General features: G+C 40.6%; 1 protein-coding gene across 2 annotated transcripts in view; it reads left to right on the forward strand.

Moving 5' to 3' along the window:
• The window catches only part of FAM149A (family with sequence similarity 149 member A), a 38447-nt gene extending 15683 nt beyond the window's left edge, over positions 1-22764 (forward strand). Inside the window, exons 2-14 of one of the 2 annotated variants that reach the window (XM_040243094.1) lie at positions 3765-3875; positions 4169-4307; positions 6467-6609; positions 7901-8026; positions 9412-9582; positions 10116-10300; positions 11102-11256; positions 14148-14251; positions 14663-14872; positions 17290-17410; positions 19041-19169; positions 19256-19334; positions 22439-22764. In XM_040243094.1, the coding sequence (XP_040099028.1) occupies positions 3765-3875; positions 4169-4307; positions 6467-6609; positions 7901-8026; positions 9412-9582; positions 10116-10300; positions 11102-11256; positions 14148-14251; positions 14663-14872; positions 17290-17410; positions 19041-19169; positions 19256-19334; positions 22439-22512 (1747 nt within the window). In that variant the 3' untranslated portion in view covers positions 22513-22764. The remainder of the gene's footprint in view (positions 1-3764; positions 3876-4168; positions 4308-6466; positions 6610-7900; positions 8027-9411; positions 9583-10115; positions 10301-11101; positions 11257-14147; positions 14252-14662; positions 14873-17289; positions 17411-19040; positions 19170-19255; positions 19335-22438) is intronic. The other variant, XM_040243095.1, reaches the window with a different exon arrangement.
• The last annotated feature ends 1014 nt before the right edge of the window (positions 22765-23778 follow it).

Genomic DNA, 23778 nt, shown 5'->3' on the forward strand with positions numbered 1-23778 from the left:
GTAGAGCAAAGTGACAGAGCTTTGTGGGCTATCGAGGGTTTTTTTTTTTCCTTTCTGCCGTGGGGCGCTTGTAGGATATCAGCTCGCCAACCAGGACCGAACCCTGGCCAGGCAGTGAAAGTCCAGTTAACTGGACTGCCAGGTAACCCCCAAGAGGCAACTTAAAAAAAAGTCGATTATCTAGTCATTTCCTTGACCTGGAATAGAGTGACTCAAGGAGATAGAGTGCGCGTGACGTGCCTGCTAAGTTACTGAAGTCCTGTTCGACCCTTTGCAACCCCATGGACTATAGCTGGCCAGGCTCCTCTGTCCATGAGATTCTCCAGGCAAGAATCCTGGAGTGGGTTTCCATGCCCTTCTCCAAGGGATCTTCCCAAACCTTAGCCTTAATTTAACTTAACCAATTAGTGCAATAGAGTTCAGTGGTTGCCCTTCAGTCTGCCCTAAGACCCAGATCCTGTGCCCAGATCAACAGCCTTAAATGTACCGACTAGTGGCATTTTACTATTTCTAAAGTTTAAACAGAATGGACAGGAAATAGTGTAAAACTCTTATATGTCTGTGTATCATGTAATACAAGCTCACTAGACATCTCACCACTTTAAAGTTTTAAGATATTTATAAGACACACTGTGTACTTTCCTAGACTCTGTAGATGATGGAGGAGTTGACAGTTTACAGGATATTAAAGATGCTCAATATTATGTCTGATAATAGTACATGGTTAGAGGACAGAGAAACCACAAGGTTCAAAATAAACTAAAAAGAAATATGGCCAGTTTTATACATTTTATCCTTCATTCACTGCATCAGTAACTTGTGGTTCCTGGAGAGACATCCAGATTAAATGGCCTGAGTCCCAGGACCAGCTCCAACCCTCTCTTCTTCATGACTTTGAGCAGTCATTGAGTTTGTTGGGCTCAAATTCCTCTTCAGAATTCCTCTGAGCTTTGTGGTCAAATGTATTTGCTGTTCAGCTGAACTCTGATGTTGAAGGTGTCCCACAGAAATACAGCTGTTTCAGAGAAGATGAGGCAGGGAAGAGGTGAGGAGAGAAGAGTTCGAGAAATGGTGTGGAGGTGTTTTCAGGCATCTGTTTTCCAGCTATCTGCCCTCTCCCAGCATCCTTGCATCTTTCAGTCCTGTCCTCAACTACATTTTGAAGTGAGTAGGAATGCTGATCCGAGTAAGAATATGGTGTGATGTGAAGAGAGGGGTTCCTTCTTCAATTTGTAAACAGCTTTCTTCTTCGTCTGAAAAGATATCCCCTTGCTCCCTTAGAAAAGGGTGATTTTTTTGGAAGAAGACATTACTGTTCATTGAAAACAAAGCAGACTGGCATGAGTCTGATTAGTGAATTTAACTTTCAACTGTAGAAAAAGCAGAGGAAGAGCTCAAAATGAGAAAGGTGGACTTGAGTGGATTAGGTGCTCCATAAATAGTCATTTTTGGAGATAGCAGCTATGCTAAGAACTGTGAATCTTCTTTCTTTATAAAGGATAAAGAATTCTCCAGCAATATCTTAGATATGGAGGATACTTTCATTTTGTATTAAACAGAAACATTCAGAGTGATTAAAGGGCCAAAGCATGCTCTTTGTTTGAGGTACTAATTTAACTAGGGATCCTTGCAGCAAACTGAGAGCATCTCTAAGTGAAAGGAAGTATTTTGGGTGCTATAGATGGAAAATATTAATAAGGTATCAGGATCATCCCAAGAAAAAACTTAAGTAGGGGCTTCCCTGGTGGTCCGGTGGCTAAGACTCCACGCTCCCAGTGCGGGGGGCTGGGGTCAATCCCTGGTTGGGGAATTAGATCCCACATGCCTCAACTGAAGTGTTTGCATGCCACAACCAAAGATCCCACGTGCCGCATCTAAGGCCTGGTGCAGCCCAATAAATAAATATAAATATTTTTTAAAAACTAAAGTACCAAGACAGATGTATAATAGGAAATGCTGGGAAAAGTGAAATAACATAAGAACACAGTGTTTTCATTGAGTGGCATATGCCAACAAAGTAGTGATTTATCTGGCCTGATTATGTAGACACTTCACATATTCATCTAGTTTAAGTCTCACAACAACTGGAGAAATAACTTGGTCAAGCACACAGCCTTGGGCAAGATTCTAATCCATGCTATTTTATTCTATAGATATTACCAAAGAATAATATTTTATCTAATTTACCACCCTGGCATTTAAAATTTTTTCTCAATAGCAAGCAAATTAACATATATGAATATGTATTTTATAACACTCAAAGCAGATCTATTTGATACAGTTTTTTATTGTCTCTTATGTCATAAGTATTTTTATGTTTATCTAGAGTTATAGAGTCATGTGGAAATGACTGGATAGGGTTAGAGGTAAGGCAGTGTATTAGCATAAAAGCTTGTCTATATTCTTTTCTCCATTACTCTTTCTTTAACAGCTTTGCTCTTAGGATTGCTTGCTTGTACTTATGACTATTAAACAATAAAGGGAGGGGAAAAATCCTATAATTCTGCTATTCTCCCTTGTAAATATACATATGATTGCTCACTTTTGTGTAGTAATAACTACACAAAGTAATAGTTGCTGCTGCTAAGTCACTTCAGTTGTGTTTGACTCTGTGCGACCCCATAGACAGCAGCCCACCAGACTCCTCTATCCCTGGGATTCTCTAGGCAAGAATACTGAGAGTGGGTTGTCATTTCCTTCAGTAATAGTAGTTAACTTGTTAAAAATTCTCTTTGTTGTAGAGTTCTTTAGTATATAACAAAGGGTAAAACTGATCCTCATGTTAATATTTTTTAAAACTCCATTTACATTCAGAAACACAAGTGTTGAAAATTACATACCATTTATTTGAAAAGCAAATTTTTAAATGAATGCTAGAGTGGTGTCCCTATTAGAAATATTGAAAATTGACTTTTTTCCTCAAGTAACTACCATATCTAAAGTTAATATAAAACATGTGGGAAAATATGACTTTGATAGAAGAACAGAAGTAGTTTACTGTTAGAAAGGTATTTTGATTAGAGGGAAGTAAATGTTTTAAGAGGTTCATTGAAAGGACATTTTAATGATTAACACTAACTGGACTACACCAGCCAGTATGGTTTAATGCCATATTTAAATTTGAGAGGTTTCTTCTGTTTTAGTTTTCCATTACTTTTAATATTTTAAAACTATCTCTCTCTCTCTCTCTTTTTTTTTTTTTTGGTACAAGGCTGGCTGGCTTTTGCAAGCCCAAAGTCACCTGGGGTCAAGAAATACCTGGGACCTGAAATCCAGTTCACATCTCCATCACCAAGTTTTGGAGTGAGGCTGTGTCCACCTAGGTTTGGGGCAAACTTTAGACCAATCTGGTTGAGTCACAAGAAGTTGCTTTTTCCTAGTTTATGTAACAGTGCATATAGGTTAATAACAACCTTAATTTTTTTAATTAATTATTTTAATTGGAGGCTAATTGCTTTACAAAATTGTGGTTTTTGCATACATCAACATGAATCAGCCACGGGTACACACGTGCCCCCCCATCCTGAACCTCCCTTCTACCTCCCTCCCCACCCCACAACCTTGATTTTAAGAAAAATAAAAATGGTAGGGAACTAAGCCTCAGTGTCTTGAGGTGTGTGGGGGGTGTGTGTGTGCTCATACATGTGTGTGTTTAGGGAGACATGATGGGAAGAGAGGGGTAACTTTCTATGAAAGGAAATTTTAAATGTCTTAATGAATAAACTTATTATAGTACAGTTACTTTTCATATTTTATTTTTTCAGAAGAGGACTGTCAGAAAGATCTGGAAAGCAGAGTTTCACTGTGAAAAGCAAAGATCCTTTACCTACCCATTTTACAAAAAATGTACAGAAAGCCATTGCTAGATACAGCCGGTAAGAATTAGCCTTTTAAATGCTTCTGATCACAAAATCAAAACTTGCCTGAATGAATATGGGAAACAGAATCACTGATAGGCCATGGATTTCTACAAGGTAAAAAAAAAAGCTTTATTTTTAGTCAAGTGAAACATTACACTGTATAAATCTTTTAAAATCAGTGTAGTGTGAAAATTAACCAGTATATTTAAAGGAAAAAAGAGGAAGTAAGCTCAGAGAGGTGAAGCCGCTTCCCAGTAAAACCTGTTCCCAGTAACTGTCGTTTATGTTACTTATATTTCTTCCTGCAGGGAATCTGTGTCATCATTTTCATCAAGTGGGAGCCCCACGCCTACAGAAGCCCCCAACTCCTGGTCTGGGTCTGGGACACAGAGTTCAACAACTGGTTTATCTACGGAGAGGAGCTCCATTTCCTCCTGGAGAGATGATGTATGTCTCACAAAATTTTGGATAATCTCATGGTTATAATTCATAACGATGATCTAAAGTTTTTACCAAATTAAAACCTTTACCTGGTGCACTTGTACATACACATAAATATAAAAGCACTGACATGTCCCACATAAAACTGAAAATACAGACACTCTTAAGAAAAATTAAAAAGCTCCCATAACCACACAGTCCAGCATCTTAGCTATTGATAGTTCTGTTTTTCCCACCTCCAAACCCCTCATCACGTTGTTATACATGATTTCTTGCATAAATATCTGTGGTTGGAAATTCAGGAGAGATTCTGACAATTAGGAACTTGAATAAGAGAAAAACTGGGGGAAAATAAAAGCTGTTTTTTTTAAAAAAAATCACGATTAGGGAATTTCCCCTGAGTATTCTAAGTCAGTTATTTTACATCTAATCCTAGCAGAAGATGTTAACCCCGTAGTGAGACTGAGCTGGGTGGGACTCTAGTCTGCAGCCCAAGCTTGCCATTCAAATCTGTGTGATTGCACAGTTTCTGACTTCTTCATCCCCTCAAGAGTCTGAGAATTCCGGAACACAGGCTTTTGTGACGCCCCTGTGGCCATGGAAGATTCCGGACTAGCTCCTTGGATGGTCTCATTCCTGCTGTTTTCTGGTTTGTGTTCTGGTTTTCTTTGCTTTCTTTAAAAGCAGCTCTCCGCCCTGGACTGTGCATGTGGGTCCACTCCCTGGGGATGGTTTTACATGGTTTTATAGCAGCGGTTCTCCAAAGGGGCCAGAGGGAGAGGGTTGTGGGGTGCAGGGCGGGGGTTGGGGGGCGGCTGAAAGGGAGTCAGCTCTGAATCACTCGGGCACTTTCAGAGGAGATGTGAGTCCGTCATTGGGATAAACACACTGGGATAAACACCGCCCACTCCCACCCACACTCTTTGGTCAAAAGCGGGCAGATGGGAAGAAGGCTGAGAACCATTGCTTTATGAAGCATTAGCGTCCAAATGCTGCATTCCTTTCCTACAAAATTTCAAGTAATTATCCAAAGACAGTCTTACGACTTCCATTTATAGAGTTTAAATTACTCCAGTCCCTAAACATTGTTTTGCTTTGAATTTAAAAACATTTACTTACTTTTCGATAGGTAATATTTGTAAAAGCAACAAAATACGAAACAGAGAAAAATGAAAATAAGCCCTCTTCACACCCCAGCCAAATATTCTTCTGAGTTTTCTCCTTATTTTGTATTTTAAAAGAGGTAATTCAGCTACTCTGCAGTCTGGGAATCTAGTTTTTTATCAACTAAGGGGAAGAAGTATCATGGAAAATATGGAATAGCAGTCTGTGAAAATCAGCCTGAATTGACCATTTTGGGTCAGATATGTCAGGCTGAATTTATGGGTTAGATTTCACACACCCGCCCTGGGAGAAAACGGACCAGACTAAAGCCTTTGCCCTGTAAGCCGATAATTAGTTCTTCCAATTGTGCTTCTGTTCATGTTTTCCTCACTGACTGTAAGGGCATGAGGTCTGTTACTTCTCAGTCATTTTCAATATACAGAAAAACTGAAGGGTTTTCTCCCTGACAGTTCACTGTGCCCTCAGCCCAAGAATCTCTTAAGGCCAGACAAGAAAAATGAATACTCTGGTCTCATCCTAATAACCACATCTTTTAGGATACCTAAGGTGGTTTTTTGTTTGTTTTTCTGTTTTCCTTGATTGAAAGAAAGTGATTCTTTCCCTTTCCATGAAATAATATTCCTTTGCATTAGAAAAAGATTGCAATTAGCAAATGCAGTTAGGTGTCCAGTGCACAACTACGTGAGGGACACATGTCTGTGTACACACATATGTGTATGTGCTTGGATATATGATGCGTGTGTTTCTAGCATTATCAATGTCTATGTCAGTATGTATATTCACAGCTGTAACTGTGTTTATGTAAAATCTTGGATTATGAGACTTTCTCATAGTAGAGATTATCTCTATTTAACAGTTAAGGAAACTAAGTCTCAGTTGGGATGTAATTTTTCAGAAGAGTAAAAATTGGAGCCCTGGTATGTCTGGTTTTGATCGAGTCATGTTCCCTCTTATTATATAAATTTGTAAGTATCATTGATTCTGATGCCCTTACTGACAGCTTCTAGTCCTGTAACTAAATGTGCATTTCTATGTTTTAGGAGTTTGACAAAGCCAGTGCACAGAAGGTGCAGCAGTTATTCTGGGAGGTTGAGGAAATGTTGTTTGAAGGGAAAGGAAGCCCTCAGACCCAGAATCTCCAGGCTGAGTGCCGTGAATGGGCAGGCCGGTCCCTGCATCTGAGGTGAGGAGGCTGTTCACAAAAATTCTCCAGAAGGGGGTTGGGAACTGCTCCCTGTTGACCTGTTCAATACATCAGTATATTTTGAGTGAAAGTGCTTGTCAAAATATGTACCGGGAATACATGTGCTTTACCGAGAAATCACTCCCTTTGAAATGGTGTCTGAGGAAATCTGGAGACCTTCCAAGTGCACTCTTATGCTCGGAAAGGTATTGCATGTATCACAGATGTAAGAATGGAAGAAGGGAGGGAGCTATCCGTGCCTTCCCACTCTCTAGTCTGTGAGCAGCTGTGTCTGTCCGCCCTTGAGGAGCAACGCATGGGGCAAGGTCTGGGCAGGAACAGAGAGATTATTTGCTGGGTGATGGCATGGATGAATCTGACTATCTCATCAAGATCCCTTATGTAGGAGAAGGTCATCTATTGCTTTTTAATATCAAAGACAAAGGATATAGATTGAGTATATAGATTGTCTTCCTTAATTACTTAGCCAAACCTACTTAGAGGGTAAAAAAAAAAAAAAATCCATGTCTGTTATCTGAAGTTTCTCGGGGTTATATCTGGGGAGACTACATTAGAATTTCCATACAGATGTTGATAAATCTTCTGATTATCTTAACTAAGTAACTAAGATTTTTTAAAAATCCTGACTTAACTAAGATTTTTAAAAATCTTTACTCGGTAGGTTTAATTTTTCGTCTCCGGGCCATTGTACCCCCTGCCTTAGAGTCTACTAGATGTTAACAATGCACGTGGACTTTCCTAGGCATCACGGTGCACTTGCCTAAACCCAGGAGCTCAGATCTGTTTCTTTCAGTGTTGTCTTACATACTTAAGATAAAAACGAAGGAAGAGAGAGGGTAGAGAAAAGAAAAGATGGCAAGGACCGTAAACCAAGTATATATATTCACATTATTTTCCTTTGTTGCGTATATATTAACCTAGGGAGCTTCCGTATGCCTAGCATTACCCTAGCTGTCTGAATGTGATTATACTGTCTCTAAGCTACTTGTTAGTCCTACAAGGGAACTGTTATTCTACTTTGCATACAAAATGGAACAAATGAGACCAGTTGCTCAGGGAGCCTGCAAACTTTGGCTCAGGGCTCTCCATCAATGGCAAGAACAGTGTAGTATGCCCCCCCTCAAAGCCCATATGTTTCTTGTGATCCCGTTACACTGTTCATGTACCAGTATTTACCTTATCGCTTCATCCTTTCAAAACTGCTTCAAAACATCTTCCCCTTTCCAATAAAAAATATCAGTTTCCTTGTTTTTCCCGCTCCCACTTTCAGAGTATTAGGAAGACAGCTCATCCCGCCCGCTGATGAAGGAGTTGAGCATTTCCAGAGCAGCCGGCCTGCTTCTGCCATCCACCGACCCTTGCTTGATGACTGTGGACACAGCAGCAACATCAGAGAGTATGTTGCTAGAAGTTACTTTCAAAAGTGAAAGTGTTAGTCGCTCAGTCGTGTCTGACTCTTTGCGATCCCATGGACCATAGCCTGCCAGGCCCCTCTGTCCATGGAATTCTCCAGCAATACTGGAGTGGGTTGCCATTTCCTTCTCCAAGGGATCTTCCGGACCCAGGTATCGAACCCAGGTCTCCTGCATTGCAGGCAGATTGTTTACCAACTGAGCCACCTGGGAAGCATATTTTAAACTATATATTTAAGTGAATAAGTAATAGCCAGAATGTGCACGTACTAAGTTGCTTCAGTTGTGACTGACTCTTTGCGACTCTATGAACCGTCCATGGCTCCTCTGTCCATGGGATTCTCCAGGCAAGAATAGTGGAGTGGGTAGCCATGTCCTCCTCCAGGGGATCTTCCTGACCCAGGGACTGAACCCACATCTCCTGTGGCTCCTGCATTGCAAGTGGATTTTTCACGGCTAAGCCACTGGGGAACCCCAGTAGCCACGACTGAAGCAACTTAGCACACACACACACATCCATCCACGGTTACGAGCAGATGTGCTCACGCTCAGTCATGTCCGACCCTGTGGACTGTAGCCCGCCAGGCTCCTCTGTCCATGCAATTCTCCAGGCAAGAACACTGGAGAGAGTTGCCATGCCCTCCTCCAGGGGATCTTCCTGATCCAGGGATGGAACCCGAGTCTCCTGCACTGGCAGGTGGATTCTTTGCCACTGTGCCATGTAGGAAGCCCTGAAAAGTATTTTCAAATGCATTTTAGTTATACTTTTTCATGTCTATCTCAGCCGTGATCCTTGGCTTCACCAACTTAGAAATTTAGATTTCAATAAAGGGCAAGTGCAGAGCACTTTTTTTTTTTTTTAACCCAAGATACTTCCGATTCTAAACTGATGATGCTGTGTGCATGTAATACAAATATCAAGACAGTTAACTTTTAAACTGTTCTTTCAAATACTCTGAGAGGTGGAGGCTAGATGCCAAATCAAGAACTGCCTCATGGTAATGGATACTAAGCCTCAAGACAGTAGCAGAAGAAATAAAGCTCTATTCTGTGTTCTTTTGCTCATAAACAGATTTTGGTAAGTCCCTTATGCCATTCACACATCTTAGGGACTATGCCATGATGCTCCTTCATCATAGCAAAGAAGACACAAACTCGTAGAATGATTTAGACTTTTAAGAAGCCCTTAAAAATTTTAATGATGCCTGGCTTAAAATGTTGCTTTTAAGCATATGACTTTTGTCAAATGTAGTGTTTAGTACTTTTTAAAATTTGGAAATCTGTGGCCTTATAACTAATGTAAGGGCCCACCCTGATCATGTAAACATTGTATTGTTGACCCTCATGGAGAATCTGCTTTTCCCCATAGGCTGTGCATCTCTGGCTCTCAGATAGTCCCGGCCGTGCTCTCAGCCCCGTCCCTGCCGGGTCCTGATGGTAACAGGGTTGTGGACCTCATGGCACATTCATCTCTGGAAGAAGAGGTTTTTGATGTGGATGGAAAGATTGAAGAGTATTTTGCTTTTGACCGAAAACAAGAGTAAATAGAATTTTATTCGACATTGACTTAGTACAGTAATATTTATTGGGCATGTATATTGATTATAGGCTCATGTAGTGTTTTGTGCGTTTTTCACTTATCCCAAAGATTTTCCATTCTTTTGAGAGTCCTGTGCTCCCCAGCGTCTTTCAGTTCCTGGCAGGATATATGTCAGAGCAGTGTTTCTCTTTCTTACTGACAAAGTAGCACTGACAGAAAATAAGAACTGCGTTTAGCACATTGGTGAAAGTGGGAAGGCTTTTAGTGGCCTTTGTCCCCCAGGGTTTCGGAATCTGGCTGCCCAGGAGAGCAAAGGGGAAAAGGTCCAGGTCCAGTCTCTGCTCTAAATGCATATCTGATTCTTAGAGAAAAGCTATTGGTATTGTATAATAAAAATTTGGTACTAAAAAAATGCTGTTTGTTTATATACATACAGTATACATATATGCATGTGTGTTGGATAGATAGAGGAGCAGCGTTCTTTTTACCTCAACCATTGAGAGCTTAGTCATGAGAATGGGTTTTGTCCTTAGTGGCGAGGACTGTCTTGAACAAAAGCCAGCTCGGCGTCTCAGGGCGTGGCGTATGCACGGACTTCCTCCTGTGTCGCCGCACGACTGTATCAGAGACACGGTGGCTGCGCAAGTGTTTGATCACGTCTGGATGAATGTGGTGGAGGTGCTGGAAAAGCTGACCAGAAAAAACTGGGAACTTAGAGGTACTTAATTTGTAGAATGTGACGTATTGAAAAGAAAAAGTAACCCCTGCTCCTCAGCTTTCTGTCCCACTTGCGTGACTTGGCCAAACCTAGAACATGACTGGAGTGAGAAGGGAAGTGAGTTTCTGCCTTTATTCACAAGTAACCTTTAATCACCCCAGAAATGATATTCTCGTGTTTTGAGCTATAAAAATAAGATTGAGGTATTCCTGAGAAAAATACAGAAATACATTAGAGAGAAGCTAGAAGTCACTTTGTAAATTCTGATTTTAAAAAATTACCTAACTAATCTCTAGTAATGGGATATTGTTTTTTAATTCTAGATGACATTATTTATAAAATAAAAGGTCAACAAGCTAATTTATTAATCACTTCATTTACCTGTATAAAATGTTTTCTACTCGAAACCGAGCAGAAACAAATGATAAAAATGTCAGTGGTGGACAGTAATGACTCGTGTTAACCAATTTTCACAATATTATAATAATCATGTTAATTATTACTTTTTGCGATCAAAGGGATTAATTGGGATATTATAAAATACCAAGAATCATTCTTGCCCCAGTGTATAATTCTTTTTTTTTTTTTTTACCTACCACTGAAAGGATAGGGATTTCATTAGATGCTCTTGGAAAAGTGTCAAAGCCCATTACTCTGTAGGGTCTGTTCTCTTTAAGGTTCAGTGGCCACTGCAGACTCAGGGTATCTCAAGAAGAAATACTGTCTCTGAACAGTGAATTTTAAGTACGTATACAGTATTAGATAATGTTTTATAATAATATTGGTTTTTCTTTGGCACAGAAGGAAAAAAACAGAAAGAAAAATTGAAAGTAGCTGAGAATAAATCTCCACCCACGGTTATTTCCCGCATTAACGCTGATGTATCCAGTGTTCCGCCATCCAGAAGCTCTGAAACTCGAAGTGTATCCCTGGCTTCTCATCTTAACCCACCGCAGGTAGGTGCTTTCTCGCTCTCTCTCTCTTTCAGTCTTTATATATCTGGTCTCAGGTTGTCCAGACTGCCAGTGTCCCGTGTTGAATTCTGTTATCAAGATATTTGGGTCTGCTGGCCAATACGACCAAAATTTTAAAATATTTTATGAAGTTTTAATAGAATTTCCAGATTGTCTGATAGAACAGGGACACTCAGATGAAGTTTAATAAAATCGCCAGATTGTTTGCCAGAACAGGGACACTCAGATTTGTGACTTTCCAGCTGTTTGGAGTGGTAGAACTGATTCCACAATTTTTGAAAAGAAAACATGCTTTCCCCAGTATTTCTAGACAAGTTGAAGGTTACAGATGTTCTCCTTCCCTCCCACCAAAGCAATAAAAGACTCAATCAATGAGTATGTATTGAGTTCATTCAGCATTTATTGAGTTTGTATTAAGTGAACTATATTGGGGCTTCTTAGGTGGCTCAGTGGTAAAGAATCTGCCTACCAATGCAGGATATTCAGATTCGATCCCTGGGTCAGGAAGATCCCCTGGTATAGGAAATGGCAAGCCACTCCAGGATTCTTGGCTGAGAAATGCCATGGAGGAGCCTGGTGGGCTACAGTCCATGGGTTTGCAAAGAGTCAGACACAACTGAGCACCCACACACCAACTGTATTAGGTGTTTTAAGGACATACAGAGATGATCACAGCATATTCTCTGAAATAGTCGAGTGAAAAGTAGTATACAGGTCAGATGCAGTGTCTTCTTTAAGTGATTACAAAAGAAAGGTTGTAAGAGAATGCAGACGAGGATGATTTACCCTGCCTGAAGCAAGGCTTCATCTATTAGGTTGGAGATGAAATTTGAGCCAAACATGAAGAAACAGGTAGTTTTCCTGGGTGGGAAGACTGTGTGGGTCAATTCAGACAATTGTCACGTGGAGGCGTGAGGGAGGGTGGCAGAGACGGACAGAGGGCTGGAGAATGGGGCGCTGGGACCAGCAGAGTCTCTGTGGCAAGACGTGGCGTTGGGAATTGAGACCCGTAAGGAGGACTATCTTGGACCTGTTGTTCAACTTTTCTAAACTTCAGTTTCTTTATCTGTAGAATGAGGGCGATCATATGTTGTGCAAGGGGGTGTTGTGAGCACAGAATCATACAAACATGTACTGGGAACTCAATATGATTTTCTTGAATTATGTCCCTATGCAAAGATCTAGTGGAAAGTGGGCTGGAAAGGATGCACTTGTTCATGGGACACCTTCAGGAGGGCTAAGGGGTTTGGACTTTATGTTCGTACAGCCCATCTGGTGTGGGGAAGCAGACAAAAGAGAAGAAATTCCTGGTTCTTACAAGTTAATTGGAGGGAGTCAAGCCATGACAAAGAGTACAGTGCGTGCGCACACACACACACACACACAGAGGCAATCTAGTGGATATGTTGAGAATAGATGACAGTTGTAGCTTTAGATATAGACTACAACTTTGGAGGATGACAAAGCAGAGGCAGAAATAGGCACCCAGCATAGGAGCAATAGGGCATGAGGTTCAGGGAGCAGTGGATTAAAACAGAAGTAACTAATAGAATTTACTCTCTAGGGCCAGGGCTTTGCACTTAGTCTTTGCTTGTGCTGTTCAAAAGAAACATTTGAGATTGCTACCAGCTTAATGTACTTTTTGGTCTCTTTAAATTGCTGACAGGCTCAATAATATTTCCCACTTTTCATGTTAAAATATGAAATGTGAATCGCATGCAAACGAACAGTTATGACAACATAGAAGAGAAACTTTAACTACCAGGCAACATAAATATAGGGCTTCCCTGGTGGCGCAGAGGTTAAAGCGTCTGCCTGCAATGCGGGAGACCGGGGTTCCATCCCTGGGTCGGGAAGATCCTCTGGAGAAAGAAATGGCAACCCATTCCAGTACTCTTGCCTGGAGAATCCCATGGAGGGAGGAGCCTGGTAGGCTACAGTCCACGGGGTTGCAAAGAGTCGGACACAACTGAGCTACTTCACTTCACTTCAACATAAATATACTTGAGAAATATGGAAATTTTCAAATCTAAGGAGATTTTTCAACAGATATTTTGTTGTACTTATGGCTTTTTATGGTTTTTAGAAATGTTTGTTATAGCTATTTTGTTTTAATTTGGATAAATGTAAAAGAAAGTGAATGGGCAACAAAGTTAAAGTAAAAATAAAATACTAGTAGAGTTTATTTTGAAATAGGCAAAGCATTTTGTGGTAATCACACTAGGTCTTAATTTATGCCTCTGACATTTATTTTTATATGTATTCAATAAGAGGAAAATGGGATTCGGGTTGCCACATTTTTCTGGAATTAGAATTCTAGTTTCAGAAACCCTGTTTGCCTGAAACTAAATATTATTTTAAATCTACTTGGTCGTATTACAGGCCGGATACAAGATGAGTAATAATTTAGCCTTTATTTCACGCTTTCACTAAGGTTATCAAATTGAATTCTCCTAATAACTCTGTGAAGTTGGACTTGTTACCACCAACATAAAGATTGAGTGAGTGTCAGTCACTCAGTTGTGTCCAAGTCTTTGTGACCCCATGGACTATATAGCCTGCCAGACTCCTCTGTCCATGGGATTCTCCAGACAAGAATACTGGTATGGGTTACCATTCCCTTCTTCAGATCTTCCCAAGCCAGGAATTGAACCTACATCTCCTGCCTTGCAGGAAGACTCTTTGCTGCTGAGTGACTGGGAAAGCCCATTTGGAAATTCAGTCATTCTTTATTAATTTCTCTTCACATATTTTTAGAAAATAGAGTCCCTTTGTTAAATGCACCTCTGATTAGCCAGTCTGAAGTTGTCCTTTAAAAGTAATTGCAGTGACCCTGGATGCTTTTTAATTTTTATTGTGTTTACTTTCCTCAGATACATCGCTTCTCCAACAATTTTTATAGTGACTTGAATGGTGTGATGACAATTCAAGCAAAACCACTTCAGCAGAGACCTACCTGTTTTGCAGATAGAACACAGTGCGTATAAAAAATAGTGATCCACCCTCTTCCCTGAGCTGGATGCATTCTAGCCCTAAAAGACCACGTGCAGTCAGTGTGTAAAAGTAAAAGGATGATAGTCAGGTATCAGCCACAAAACAATTTCTATTAGGTTGGGGCTGATAAGGGGACTGTAGCTATGAATTCTGCCTCTTGTGGGCTATATGGTTCGGTGCAAACAAGAAGAAACTTAGATCTTTTTTCCCTGTTGATGATCCTTCTTTGAAATTAAAATTGAGCTGGAAATGTTAGTCTGTTCACTCATTGAACAAATGGGACTATGTTCTGCATGCCAGGCTCTAGACAGAGTCTGGTAAAGGATAAATATTGTAAGTGCCCTGTTCTTGGAGAGCTTACCCCTGAGCAATTAAGTTGCTTTCTCTCCCCCAGGAGTGAGCAGGAGGACAGACCACTGGGTGTAGGATCCGCTGTTCTCTCCTCAGCCCCGAACCGTCTGGCCCGGATCACGGATGCTCGTGGACCACAGACCTCCGCAAAGAAAACACTTGCACACAGGAGGCTGCCTTCTCTGACCTCGGACTCCCAGAGACTAAAAATCCCCAGTGTGTACAGTGATGAAGTTCTTAGGGGGACAAAACTGTAAGTCTTGCTTCTCTCTGGTGGTAAAGCAAAGACCACAGAGGACAGAGATGCTTGTCAGTTAGTTTGTGGTTTATTCCAGACAAAGCATCCACTGTCAAATTTTATATGAACATTTTTCTAAATGGTTCATTACTCTGGATATTTAATATGAATTGAAGTAGTATACTTAGTTGGATACTAGAATATAAAGTCAGGCCATGTACCTATAGCACAGGTAGCCAAACAAAAGGAAGTTCTTTGAGGGAGAGAATCTTGGATGGGTTTCAGTGACTGAGTCTATAAAACTAATAATTAGCTAATTATTAGCCTTTAAAAAACATAATTGATACTTTCGTTGTGATATGTAAAAATTGATGTACATAGCTATTAGAGTAAGTGGCTCAGCGGTAAAGAACCTTACCTGCAATGCAGGAGATGTGGCAGGAGCTGTGGAGTTTGATTCTTGGCCTGAGAAGATGCCCTGGAGAAAGAAATGGCAACCCGCTCCAGTATTTTGCCTGGGAAATCCCATGGACAGCCCATGAGGTCACAGAAGAGTCGGACACAACTTAAAGACTCAACAACAACATACTTATTAGTTTTATTTATCTCTAAGGCCAAGTTTCACTCTGTGTAGGGAATTTCAGAAAATCTTTTGGCCTTGGGGATCAACATCAAATCATTGCCTTATTAAAAAGGCATTTGTCACTTCCTTTAATTGTAGAATTACAGAGGAACCGTATTCTCAGTCACCCAAGTGTCAGGCAATATTTAGGTTAATAGCTAGTGTCTTGTTGATTGCTTTGACATTCCCCAAACAGCTTTTTTAAATGTATTTTTGGCTGCTTTGGTTCTTAGTCACTACACACAAGATGTTACATTGTGGCACATGGGATCTTATCAGTAGTTCCTCAACCAGAGATCGAACCTGCATCTGCAAGCAGATTTTTAACCACTGGACCACCAGCAAAGTCCTGTAATGTAGCACTTTTTCATACACTTTTTCACTTAAACATTATTCATATTTTCCATGTTATTGCATATTTTTGAAAGCATGATTTTAATGACTAAAATATAATTATGTGGGTATATGTGTTGCCCTGTTACTGGAAAATTTCATTTCTTTTATATTTTCACTATTATAATGTGCAGTGAATATTATCTGACATAAATCTTAGTTAGGGTGTCTTAAAATTGTTTCCTGGTGGTGAGTCCTAAATGTAAAGCTACCAGGTCAAAGATTATGGATATTTTTAAGGCTCTTAAAATATTTTTTCAAAGTTCTTCTAAGAATGGTTCTACCAGTTTGTATAGATCCTCTGGCAACAGACAAGACTCTTTCCTTTACAGCCTGTAAACTTTAGGTAGTATGTGTATTTTAAAACCTAATGGATCAAAACCTGTCATATTTTAATTGTCATAAGTTTATGATTAGTGAATAAATGAAAAATGAATTAGAATTCATTTCTAGAGTAACCATCTCTATTCTTGTGCATGAGTTGGATCATTTAATTTTTCAATGTTATTATCTGGTAAGGAAGGTGTCTTATCATCCATACTCTTCTTTTATTAAAATTTCTAATCCACCCTGATAAATTTTACAATCTGGTTGTCAAATTTTAAAAAAAGTATCACATTGGACCTCATAGCTTTAAATCTATTTAAAATTTAGGAATAATTGACATTTTCACAATATTTAGTTTTCCCATCAAAGAACATTATCTTGCCTCTTGATTTTATGACCTTACATAAAATGTTGTGGTTTTCCTCACTGAAGCCCTGCACAGTAGAATTAATTTTATCCTGCATTGATTGCTCTATTCCCTAAATTTCTACAGCAGTTGTAGTAAGAACCAGATACTGGACATAGCACTATATTATATCAACTGCATTGGCTTGTAATCTAATTACTTATGTGTCTTCATCTTGTTTTCCATAACTTCTAATCTCCCTGAGGGCTTCCCTGGTGGCTCAGTGGTAAAGAATCCTCCTGCCAATGCAGGAGACAAAGGTTCAATCCCTGAGTCCAGAAGATCCCCTGAGGAGGAAATGGCGCCCCACTCCAGTGTTCTTACCTGGGAAATCCCATGGACAGAGGAGCCTGGTGGGCTACAGTCCACGGGGTTGCAAAAGGTTGGACACAACTTAGAGACTAAATGACAAATCTCCTTAAGAGGAGGAACTAGACCTTCAGAAACTTGTGTGTTCCGTGCATAGCTGAGCACTTATTAACCACAGGCTCATAGTCCTTGCTAAACACAGGAGTGACTGGAGCTGGGGCTCAGTCCCCCGCCCACATTCATCTTCAGGAAACTCAGCTCATTCTGCTAGGCACTGGAGGCAGGCTGTGATCAATAGCTCACGTAAGGAGCTTTGCGGAAAAGACTTTCGTCTCTCTGCACCTGGGTGCTCAAGTCACATTGTTGTGTTTACAGGCAAACTGGCGTGGACCGTATGGGCTCCCCACCAACTCAAACCCCACGGAGCCGGCTGCCCCCAATAGGCTCCGAGACTGGAGAGCACCACATGGCAGGTCCCGGATCGCGCCCTGTTTCCGTAAGACAAATGTCTTGATACTTAAGTGCACCATTTTCACTGTTCGTTGGAAAGCAAGCAGACATAATTCGAACACTTTCACAAGAGCTCAGTAGCATAAAACATCTCCCTGATCTGCTTCCTGAAAGTCAGTGGCCTATGAGAATTTACAGGAGGTCAGAGGGTTGATTGATTATTTTGTGAAATACAAACATGGCCTGAATTAAATCAGAGAGTCCAGGTGTCAAGGAAATATCTGATGGTCAGGATGGTGTAGTAAGAAAAACAGTGTGATGGTTAGGTCAGGAGGGGCTTCCCTGGGGGCTCAGATAGTAAAGAATCTGCCTGCGATGCAGGAGACCTGAGTTTGATCTCTGGGTTGGGAAAATCTCCTGGAGAAGGAAATGGCAACCCACTCCAGTATTCTTGCCTGGAGAATCCCACAGACAGGTAGATCTGTGTTTGAAGCCTGTCACGCAAACTCACTGTATGATTTGGTACAAATTAATCTCCCTTAATTTTCTTATTTATGAAAGGGCAATGATTCCCACCTCAAAGAATTGCTATAAGGATTACATGAATTTATAGATGTTAAATAATGCCTGGCATAGATTAAAAGCACAGTAAAATCTTCTGCCATTTTTACTAGTTCTCTCTTTTTTTTTTTGGCCCTGCCACATGGCATCAGGGATCTTAGTTCCCTGACCAGGGACTGAACCCTGGCCATGGCAGCGAAAATGCCGAGTCCCTAACCATGGACTACCGGCGGAGCCCTAAACTCTCATCTTTATAGCTAATCTGTACCATGTTCGCTGCAGTGTACAGGCACTGTCTTCTTCACCCAAGCTCAGTTCAGCCAAGCAATTACAGAAAGCCTGAGAAGCTATGCTGCTGGTAGGAAGCATAATCAGATTTCCCCCAGATTTATACTGACTGCTCACTGCACTCCAATATAAGCAGCTATTTATTTTTATTTTTGGCCATGTAGCATATAGAATCTTAGTTCCCTGACCAGGCATTGAACCCACACCCTCTGCATTTGAAGTGTGGAGCCTTAACCATTAGAGAGCCAAAGAAGTCCCTAACTTGTGTCTCTTCGATAAAACTATAGAAGAATGCCAATTGTAGGAACATAAAGCCTAGAGAGAGAAAAACCAACTGAGGCAGTGCTTTCTCTCACACTCCTTCCGCCTCCTTGGGCACAGCAATAAAACTCATTCCCAGAAAGCAAGAGTTGCAAAGCCTTAATATTTAACCTTGAATATTGTGGCTTAGACTGGAATCATAAAAGCAGTCAAACATCACATTTTTAAAAAGTCAGATGCTTCAAAAATGCACCCATGCTGCACTCACAAATGCAGAATAACATTTCTATCATAATTTAATATTAAGAATTTTATGTGGTTAATGTTTTAATCCATATTTACTTATTAGGGCTTTATCAGATTAAAAGATACAGTTACTTACACAAAATATATTTTGATACTTGTGTTTAGTAGACCTTATACTTAGCAACATCTAAATAAAAGTTTTTCAAATAAGCGAATGAAAGAATGAATAGAGGAGAGACTGATTGAAACAGATACCGATTTTCTTTTGTCTTTTTAAGAATTGCATGTGTTTTAACAAGAATGTATTATCCTTTATTTAGCTCAGAGGAAGACATCTACAAAACCATGGGTTGAGTGCATTACCTGATAGTGTAGAACGGTCACCTCTTCGAGAAAGATCTCTAACCGTGGAACAGTTTTCAAGGCCCAGCACTACCCATACATTTCGGGTAGGTTCTCTGCTAACCATAACTCTGATTCTTAAAAATATTCGAAACAATAGAACTCATCCTTCATTTTATTTTTCTTCTAACAGTCAGATACACCTCGAAAAGGTTCGTTGACACTGATGGAATTTGCTGGGCACGTGTGGACAGGCCAGAGTTTTTTAACAGGTCAGTGTTTTGCATATACAAACAAAACGACGTCGAATGTGAAGTTTCAAGTTTTCAAGATTATCTACCTTGAGAGGATAATTTTGACCATGTTTGTAGTCTTTGGTTGTATCTCAGGAATTTTTATAAAGAGCAAACTACAAAGGCAAGCACTTCTCTACTGTTAGTTAAAAAACAAAAATCTTCTGAGTACATTTGAAGATCTAACTGGGTTTTTTTTGAACAGTTCATGAATCCAGTAGCATCTCATCTGGCAGATACTCTGAGGAGTTGCACAGCATGGACAGCTTTTATAAAAGGAAGGCAGGACAAGGAAAGGAAGTAATACACAAAGAAAAAAGGAAAGTTCATTGGAGGAAAGGAAAGGTTTAAGTAATGATGGCTTCTCATTGGCTGAGCTGCTGGGCTTGTTGCTAGGCAACAAGGAAGTCTTCCCTCCTGCTGGGGTAGGAATGTGGCTGGGCTGTTTGTTTGGGAGATCAAGATAGTTTCTTTCTGTTGTGCTGTGCTTAGTCACTCAGTCGTGTTCCACTCTTTGTGACTCCATGGACTGTAGCCCACCAGGCTCCTCTGTCTGTGGGGTTCTCCAGGAGTGGGCTGCCATGCCCTCCTCCACGGGATCTTCCCAATCCAGGGATCAAACCCAGGTCTCCCACATTGCAAGTGGATTCCTTATTGTCTGAACCACCAGAGAATCCCAAGAATACTGGAGTAGGTAACCTATCCCTTCTCCAGGGGATCTTCCCAACCCAGGAATCGAACTGGGTCTCTTGCGTTGCAGGCAGATTCTTTACCAGCTGTCTTCCTATTGGGATTTTTGAAGGTGAGTGGTAAGCAGGCCAGGAGAGCTCCCTCTACTGGCCTTCTGACCCCAACTTTGGCTGAGGTTTCCTTTTATTAATTTTCATAATCTTAAAGGTTCTGAATAACTTAGGGCCTCACCCACGTAAAAAAAAATGCTGTCTTATGAGTCTTATGAGAAATCAATGTCTTTCTCTGTTGTAGAGTTTCTACACTTTTCTTCTAAGTGAAACTTGATACTTTTAGATTCTCTTTGAAGATCTAAATATAAAAATGCTTCACAAAAGTAATAATACAAATACTCCAGTTATTTTATGATTTAGAGTTTTACAGATAAATACTTATTCTCAGCTAGTATGCCATTTAATGCAGTATTCTTGCCTGGAGAATCCCAGGGACAGGGGAGCCTGGTGGGCTGCCGTCTGTGGGGTCACACACAGTCGGACACGACTGAAGTGACTTAGCAGCAGCAGCATGCCATTTAAAGAATGACGTTTCTAGACTGAACTCAGGCCAATGATATTTTAATTTTCAAAACCGTTACCAGCATTTTTATTTAAGGAGGTAACATAGCATTGTCCCCTGGCAACCCACTCCAGTTCCCTTGCCTGGAAAGCCGCATGGACAGGGGAGCCTGGTGGGCTACAGTCCATGGGGTCGACACCACGTAGCATTGTCGTGAGGTGTGTCACTCTGGAATCAAATGCCTAATTCTGGTACCTATTGGCTGAGCACTTTAGGAGAGCCTCAGCCTCTCCTGAGGGGCCTTCCTTGGTGGCTCAGTGGTAAAGAATCTACCTGCTAATGCAGGAGATGCGAGAGAGGCAGGTTCGATTTCCAGTCGGAAAGATCCCGGGGAGGAGGAAATGGCAACCCACTCCAGTATTCTTACCTGGGAAAATCCCATAAACAGAGGAACCTGGTGGACTACAGTCCATGGGGTCACAAAACATGATTTAGCAGCTAAACAAAGACAACAACAATCTCTCTGGATCTTAGTTCTTTTATAATAGACTAGATAGAGTAATTATTGAAAAACCGTATGGAAAGGACCTAGCCAGATGTCAGGGAAACATTGTTTGCTCAAAAACTATGAACCATTTGTATTATAAATAATCTGAAATGTAGAGGACAATTTGCTGTTTTAAGGGAAATACTTAATATAGTATCATTTTAAAATAAATCTAGTATAATTCAAGCATTGGGACAATCTAGGCTTATCACTGTTTACATCCGCCCAGCATAGTGAGGTCAAAGATTTCTTTGTTTGAAATTTCCCTTGCTATGCTCATAGCTCTAAGCTGCCAGGCCTTTTTGTTGCTGTTTTATTTATACGTTCCCCGGCAGTGTTTGCTTTCGTTTTCTAACAGTGGTTCTTTCTGTAAATGGCAGCCATGATGCTTGAGAGATAGGAGAGTGAGGGGTGATAAATGTGATCTCTGCAGATGGTGCAGAGGAGTTCTGATGAATTTGATTTTGGAGACGTTGATCGAAGTGTGCTAAGTGGAAAAGTGGAATAGCACACAGGAAGAGAGGTTAGGAAGGGGAAACCGAGCTCTGAATTTGTTTAAAATCTACACTCTTACTTTATCACCAAATACTAAGTTACTGTATTCTCTTATCAAAAACTTTCTGACAACTATTATTATTGCTGGTTGGAGCCCTCTTTCATGTCTATAGAAGTGATGGAAGGGAGACGTCCCTGGCGGTCCATTGGCTAAGCTCCATGCTCCCAATGCAGGGGGGCCCAGGTTCGATCCCTGGTCAGGGAACTAGATCCCACATGCTGTGACTGAGACGAGGCACAGCCCAAATAAAATTAAAGTAAAATAAAGTAGTAATATGATTTTTTTTTAAAGCAACGAAAGGTACATAAGAGAGATGATCCTGTATTTCTAACGATGTATTTTCTGATAAGCAGGCATGTGGTTTCTGCTTACCTTTGTTCCCAGATTCAAAAGCAGCAAGAGCTATAAACTTACCAACATTTGCTCTGTAGCAAGAAAAAAGAAATGAGAAACTGAGAGGCCAATAGTGGGAAGGACTTCTTAAGGCAGCTGACAGTTATCTGGGACAACTCACAGCCAGGATTTAGGCCCGGTTAAGGGGAGCACCCCTCCTTCTTCTCAGCACCCCAAATGGCAGTTTCTCCATATGACTGTTACCTGATTTCTGTAAAAGTGACATTATAATTTTTTTTAATTAAAAAAAATATATCATCTGCATGGAACATACAAACATGACCCTTTTGAGAGCTGGGGTTTGTAAAAACATTTGAATGAGAATTTTGCTTGGTGTTTCAGGCTCACAGTATCCACCTAAATCTTTCCAGAGGACAACACTGACTTTAAGAAAGAGATTCCAAGTGGCCTCCTGATGTGACGTCACCAGAACTACAACCCTTCTGGAGCATTCAAAGCCTCAGCACACCATTCATCACTTGAAAAGTGGAAGAAGTATTATGTTATGTATCTGACAGTCTGAGATGTTAGACTGCCTGAGAGAAATGCAAACAAATAAACAATTTAATTTTGAACACTTTGCATTGTTAAGAGAATATGAGTCAAAATTACCAACCTCCTCCTTTATTGGAAGCATTCCAATACAGATTCTTTAAGTTTTGCTCAGACGAATCTAGTATGTGTTTATAATCCATCCTTTTATCAGTTATACACAGACATCCACATGCTTAATGTGTGTATTCATACGCTAATATATGGAAGTATATTATTTAGGAATATGCCTTTTTATCTAGCAGTATATAATTATCTATTGACATTTTTGTCTCATTCTGTTATTAATGCCATCACAATCCTAGTCACTAGTAGATATCATTCCCTCTTTAAAAGATAGAAAAGTTGGTACAGTATGTTAGGTTGACTAATATTCAGATTGTTCTAGTCATTGTGCTGACTTAGAGGAAGGTCAGTGGCTAAGTGTCTCAAGCCAATTTTGTTTTTCCTAGTTTTCATGCTCAAATTCAGGGAGTCTATTTAAAATACAATAAAAGTATCCCAAATTGATTGCTTTTGTAAAAGCTGAATATAAATGTATTTAAACCATATTGCATATGGTTTCATCTTTACTATTAACGACAGAAGTGCTCATCCACTGGTAGGAAGTTTTTGCAGGAGCATCCTCCTCATTTTAACACAATCTGATCTCTGCTTAAATGGTCACTTCTGCAGAAAACCTTCCCAGACCCCTCTGTCTCAATAGCAGCTCTATCTACCCTCTGCCCTCTAGCCCTGCCGTATTTTTCTTCAGAGCACATGTCCTGACCTGATATTAACATAGAAAATTGAACAGAGAAAGTGTGGGAGCAGTATTAATTGCAGGCAAGCCTCTGCTGCTGCTAAGTTGCTTCAGTTGTGTCCAACTCTGTGTGACCCCACAGACGGCAGCCCACCAGGCTCCCCCATCCCTGGGACTCTCCAGGCAAGAACACTGGAGTGGGTCACCATTTCCTTCTCCAATGCATGAAAGTGAAAAGGGAAAGTGAAGTCGCTCAGTCGTGTCTGACTCTTCGCGACCCCATGGACTGCAGCCCACCAGGCTCCTCCGTCCATGGGATTTTCCAGGCAAGAGTACTGGAGTGGGGTGCCATTGCCTTCTCCCAGAGGCAAGCCTCTAGGGTCCTTTA

The sequence above is a fragment of the Oryx dammah genome, unplaced genomic scaffold, assembly GCF_014754425.2.
Source record: "Oryx dammah isolate SB20612 unplaced genomic scaffold, SCBI_Odam_1.1 HiC_scaffold_7, whole genome shotgun sequence".
Classification (NCBI taxonomy): domain Eukaryota; kingdom Metazoa; phylum Chordata; class Mammalia; order Artiodactyla; family Bovidae; genus Oryx; species Oryx dammah.